The sequence below is a fragment of the Corylus avellana genome, chromosome ca2, assembly GCF_901000735.1.
Source record: "Corylus avellana chromosome ca2, CavTom2PMs-1.0".
NCBI lineage: Eukaryota > Viridiplantae > Streptophyta > Magnoliopsida > Fagales > Betulaceae > Corylus > Corylus avellana.
Genome location: NC_081542.1, coordinates 35,862,097 through 35,868,493, shown reverse-complemented (window position 1 = coordinate 35,868,493; position 6,397 = coordinate 35,862,097). Strand labels below are relative to the sequence as shown.

The following is a 6,397-nucleotide window of genomic DNA, read 5'->3' as shown; positions in this document are numbered from 1 at the left end:
GTTTTTTAAAAAAAGTGTTTTCCCTAAAATTTCGGCTTACGTGCCTTTATAGAAGCTTGGTCCGTAAGGTTCGGATTGGAAAATCTTTCCAATAATACCCCTCTTCCCTGTATATATATGTACGTACCTCCAGTTGGTGCCAAAACTCCGATCCTTCTTATTGTCATTGAAACGCTCTTTCTCACTTTCTCTGAAAACACTCTCTCTCTTTGGTGCGGTCGGCCTCTCTCGCTCTCTCAGTGATCGGCTCCTCTCACTGTCTCAGGTTTGCTTGCCCGCCTATGGAACTCCAAGTTTTGCTAGGGTTTTATTTTCTTAGGTTTTTATATTTAGGGTTTGCTTGTCCTGTGATATTTTCTATCTGCAATAAACTTGCGGAAACGCCGAACCCCTTGATTGTGCGCCGTTAACAGATCTTTTTTTATTCTCGGGTTGATCGGAATTTAGGGAAAAATTAGTCAGTTATTATGTATCCTTTTATGGGGTTTGGGGTTTTCTAGATATGTAAGGTTTACTCTGTCTGTTTGATCGGAGTTTCGAAATTTTCGAGGAAGGGTTTGATGAAATCTGCGAAATTAAACCCTAAAACTTGAAATGGATCAATTAGGGCTTTATTCCAGAGGGGTTTACTCAGTTTGATTGGACTTTGGAAAGTTGGGAAAATTTTCAGCTCTAACGTTTACTGCCTGTTTGATCGGAGTTTCGAAATTTTCAAGGTAGGGTTTGACGAAATCTGGGAAATTAAGCCCTAAAACTTGAAGTGGATCAATTAGGGCTTTATTCCAGAGGGGTTTACTCAGTTTGATTGGACTTTGGAGAAAATTTTCAGCTCAAGGATTTGTTTAAGCTCGGGATATGAAACCCTAAGCGTGAAATTATGAAGGATATTGGTTTTACTTTCTTCAATAATATCTTTTGAGTTTGCCCAATTTGGTGAATGCGGATTTGAGGGGTTTTACTGAACTGAAGGCCGCTGATTGATTTTGATCTTCTGCGGAGGACTTCTATGTGAATCAGTTTTCTCAGTCTGCTGATTGTTTTGGATCTTCTGCAATGGAAGACACATATTTGTTTTGTTTTGAATCGCAACTATGTGGATCAGTTTGTTCATTCTTTCGTTTCATGTATTTTTGTTTCATAGATGGACGTCAAGACAGCAAGAAAGCCTTATGTTTTTGATCGCCTGGGAAGAAAACCTTCAGATATTTCTCACAACAAATCTGTTTGCATCTTCTGGCGTAATGGTAAATGCCTCAGGAACCCATGTAGGTTCCTTCACAGTGAACTACCAGTCACATGTGCAAAGAAAGGGTCCTACTTGGAGTCATCTAATCAGAAGGATCTCCCTACAAAGAACTCCAATTATATTAGGACCAAGAACAAATTGGTTTTGAAAAGGTTCTTGGAAACTACTGTTGAAAATTCCCGAGAAGATGCTGGTTCTAAAGACTGCAAAAGGGGAACTTCTAAGAACTTAGCTTTGAAGAATGAGGAGAGTGGTTCCAACAGTACAGAAGATGTTCTTACGAAATCTGAAGATGTTCTTACGAAATCTGAAGATGTTCTTAAGCAAAATGTTTGTCAATCCTGGGTGCATGGCAACTGCATAGATGGCAATAAGTGTCAGTCTCTGCATTCCTGGTTTCATGCGGATGGGTTATCGATCTTGGCTCGGCTTCAAGGGCACACAAAGGTAGCACTGTGTTAATTGTTCCTTTTCCTTTTGTATTATGCTTTGTTATGGAGAAAACATTCAAAAATTAAAGATTTTTAATATTTTTGAATAAATTATCCAAACTTTTAATCTGCAATTTTGACATTATGATTATGCTTAGTGATATGTGTTTGTTCTAGTATTTGAATGTTACAATGACCTAAAATTGTATAAGCAATTTTAGTTTATGTGAAAAAAACAGAAGGTTATATTGCTTTTACTTGCATATTTGACTTTCAAATTTCCAGTTGATATAACATCTTAGTTGAATCATTAGAGGGTTGTTAATTGTAGAAGCGCAAATTGGGAAGATAGCTTGAAATAGCCACAATTTGGGCTGTTGTGGGGCTGTGTGAAATAGTAGTAGCATTCGAAAGCAGAATTTTTTCATCTTAAACACCATAGGAGGCGTAAAAACAAGTATGGTTGTACTGTCTACATGATTGCTGTAGTTAGAAAAGCATGCATTCGAAAAAAAAGGAAAGCCAGAGAAGAAATAAAATGGATAAAAAAGATGTCATAAAATATGGAAGAAACATTCTAGGCATATAACAAAAAGTTCTAATGCACTCTTAATGCTGGTTAATAATGTTCTTCGATTTATATTTGAAATTCTTGAATGATGTTTACTGGACTTATCAAAAATAGAAATAGAAAAGAAAAGAAAAGAAAAAGTACTCTTGGTATTAGCTAGATATTATAGTATAATGTTGAAGAAGATAAAATACTCCATAAAATGGAGAGATTATTCTATTTGGGTACAGTGCTTGCGTAAAAATTGGATTTAACTTTTAAGTATTTGTAATCTATTTATTGACGTAAAATCATTACATTTTTCAAGACTTTTATTAACAACTAATTCTCATGACTGTAAAGGCTGTGTTAATATTGTGTTTCTTGTGTGTTCTATTGAAATGCCGGGGATAGCTGGTCTAACTATAAAAACATTCCATGCGAGTTTTTTTACTTTCTTTTGTATCTTTTCTCCACAAATAGAGTATATGTAATCTGTATATTTGTTTGGTTTTTATTGAATATCTTTTAGAATCCTTATTTATGACTTTTATGATAACAGGCAGTCACAGGGATTGCACTTCCTGAAAAAAACAACAAGCTTTACACAGGCAGCAGTGACAGAACAGTTCGGATTTGGGATTGTCATACAGGACAATGTGCTCAAGTCATTGAACTCGGTGCCGATATAGGATCAATGATTAGTGAAGCTGTTTGGGTGTTCATTGGCATGCCTAATGTTGTTAAGGTAAGCTATACCCTCAATATGTTTTGCTTTGTTATTGTTTTAATTTTCTTATAGTTGTTAATATTTTGTATGATTGCTCAATATCTATGCTCAATCTAGCATTTTTGATGATGTTTGCAGGCATTGAACACTGAGTTAGGTGCCGAATATGATCTCAATGGACCGATTGGTCAAGTGTACGCCATGGCAACAACTGATGATATTACGCTTTTTGCTGGAGGCCAGGTAATCACTATATTAACATTTACTTTCTTAAAATTCTCGATCAGATTTGATTTTGTTAGTGGTTTTGACTTTTTTGTTTTTTGGGATTAATTTTTTTTTTTAATTATAAATGTCAACTCTATTTTGTTGTTTGAGAAACAACGTAACTCATGTTATGCAAAGCAATTTCATAAATCACCTAATATCATGATAATGCTCGAAACCAAATTAGATTTGGATTTTGAGTCTCTTGGTTGTATTCTCTGTAGTGCCTAGATATTCATGCAAGATTGACCACCTTATTTATCGTCTCTTTACTTTTCACACTATTCTTCTGCAGCACTTTTCATATTTGTATTATTGAATTCTAAAAGGGTTCATTATTACTTGTAACCGCAGGATGGTGTTATTTTAGCGTGGAAGTGCACTACTGAAACTAATTCCCCTTTCCAACCCATCGCATCTCTTAAAGGACACACATCAGACGTAGTATCTTTAACTGTTGGACGCGAGCGGTTGTATTCAGGTTCTAAGGACCACACAATAAGGGTAAGTTTGTACATGATGAAGATAAATAATTGCGCTTATAACTTTTGTTCTCATTAGTAGTGATTTGATGAGACACTTTTGATTTTTATTAAAAAAATGATGGTATTTTGCTTCTTTCTCTTCTCTTATGGTAGCTGCAAATTGAACTACTTTTTAGTTGTTCTGGATGCTTCAAGCATAAAAGTCAGATTTACTTCTAACTGAGTGTTCTTGGTGCTCTGACCTTGTGTCTTTATTTATTTATTAATTGTATGTTATTTGATTACTTTTATCTTCTTTGCAACATAGATAGTGTAAGCAATTATATCATTCCATTATTTTTCGGACTTGAAGCAATTGAGACTATCATGATTGTGTTCCTTCACTTGATTAATTGAGGTTCACTATGTAAACATTTGCAAAATATTTTGATAAAGCTATTTGACTTAATGTTGATATAAGTAATTGCTCGACTGTTTCTTTTATCACTCTTCATATTATCTCTATTTCGTGTTAATAGGTTTGGGATCATAAAACTTTAGAGTGTGTTATGACACTGGATGGTCATGCCGATACTGTGACGTCCCTTATTTGTTGGGAGGATTATCTGTTATCCGGTTCTTTGGACCGGACAGTAAAGGCTTGGGCTATGAATGAAGAGGGCCACGTGGAAGCAATCTATACACACGTTGAGGAACACGTAAGTTATTGAAGCACCACAATCCTTAAATTGTATATTTACGCGCATTTGTTGCTTGGTCTTCATTTTTTCTTTTGCTCGTGGTTTTTGATAGTAGTTGAAGTATGCTACTAACGGACCCAATTTCATAATTTGTGTAATAGGGTGTTGTTGCTTTCTGCGGGATGAGGGATGGGAATGGCAAACCAACCTTGTATTGCTCTTGTAATAACAATTCTGTCCAGTTGTATGAAATGCCATCGTGAGTACGCTAAACCCTCTTTCATTCATGATTCAAATTCTCTTTCTTTACCTTTTCCAGTTGGCAGTGAATTGTTATTGTTGTTGTAGATTCGATGATGGGGGCAGATTATTTACCAAACAAGAAGTTAAAGTTATCCTACATGGTCCAAAGGGACTCGGACTTTTTTTTACTGGGGATCAAACTGGTTTGGTCACGGCGTGGAGGTGGTTACCAAAATCCAAGGAGTAGCAGCAGATTTGCTGTCTTTTTGTTTGAACAGTTACTCATTAGTTGATTAAATGTACAAAATTTTGTAATAACCCTTTTACGATGAGGAATATAATATAATAGAATTGTATTTTTCTTCTATTTAGTCGTTCAGTTTATTATCCATTTAACCGTGAATGCACGTGAGGGAGGATACTCTACTCTCTCTTATAATTTTCTTTGATGGCAATAATACAATAAATCTTATTCTATGAAAATCACAAAGCCACCTGACCGCCACGAATATACGGGTCCCGAGTTGTTTTCTATATTATTACTCAGTCTTTATAAAGATTCCAAACCTCAACATTTGAACATTTTTTATTTTTAATATAAAGAAATGATGGGCCTAGTTGAAGCTGACGAAATGCTTTCAAGCCCAACCATTACAAGAAATCATGGTTGAGGTTTGGCCCTTTAGGCCCATTAGCTGAGAATTCTCTAGTTGAGAAATAACTAAACTTCCTAATCTTTTGGGCCCATGTTTGAATAAACAAATGTGAGATTATTTCCTCTCCCCTTATCCTTCCTTCGTATTGCTAACTAAAAAAAAATCTTAGATTGTTGCTCATGCATAGATACACAGGACCATTCCCCAAGCAGCTCGCGTTGTACAACTACCAGATGCTTAACCCACCAAATTACACGTGTAATCCCACTTACGCAGTCTAACATTTGAACCGTTAGATTTCTCCTGATGCCTTTAACCTTTCACCCACTGACACTGTTCCTTAGTGCTATCCACGTGTCACTCATGCTCTTTCTAATTTTTGATCATTTGAATCTCAACCGTCCCTTGTTTTCTTCCATCATTCGCTTATTTAATCCAATTAGCTGTGCATGTGTGATGTCTCAGGGCTTTGAAGGGTCTGCTAAACAAAATGACTACACTAACAAATAACCTAAAGGGAAAGGATCATTTTGCAATTAATTTGGGTTGTGCGGTGTCTCAACATGCTATATTATATCTCACAAAAGGACTCTTCAAAGGTATTAATTTTCCAAAAACTGGTGTCAGAGCCTAGATTCTAGGTTCAACCAATAAGTCTCGACCCAATAATACACACAAGAGAAACAGGTTGTCTATGCTCCGTCCTAGGACGCGATGGGTGAAGGAGATTGTTGAGATTATCCCACATCAGTTGTAAAAGGGGCTAGTGGTTAGTTTATAAGTGTGAAGGAAAGTTTCACCTCTTGAACGAGCTTTTGGGGTTAAGACATGCTTAAGACCACCCAACCAGGAGCAGAATGATGAGTGCCAAATATTGTATATTTGAGCTCCTTAATTTACATTTGTTAATCATTTAACTGTGTCTTAATCTAATGTTTTGTGTTAGTTATGTGTTTTTAGTGTTTTGTAGGTTGTTAAAGGAAAACTGGGGCTTTAAAGGGAAAAAAAAAATGCAAATTATTATGTCTTAGTATTTTAATCATAACTTTTCACTCAAGTATCAGAATAAGGTGAAACCAGTGGCATTGGAAAAGCTAACTCAAAATGAT

At 35.7% G+C, this 6,397-nt stretch overlaps 1 protein-coding gene across 1 annotated transcript; it reads left to right on the top strand.

Annotated features, from left to right (window-relative positions):
* Positions 1–520: 520 nt before the first annotated feature.
* LOC132172950 (zinc finger CCCH domain-containing protein 48-like) lies at positions 521–4,999 on the top strand (the record flags this gene model as incomplete). Its single annotated transcript, XM_059584514.1, is given in 7 exon segments — positions 521–1,693; positions 2,790–2,975; positions 3,096–3,200; positions 3,579–3,728; positions 4,228–4,407; positions 4,551–4,648; positions 4,738–4,999. Coding segments are annotated over 7 exon segments (1,413 nt in total). The 3' UTR covers positions 4,880–4,999.
* Positions 5,000–6,397: the final 1,398 nt, after the last annotated feature.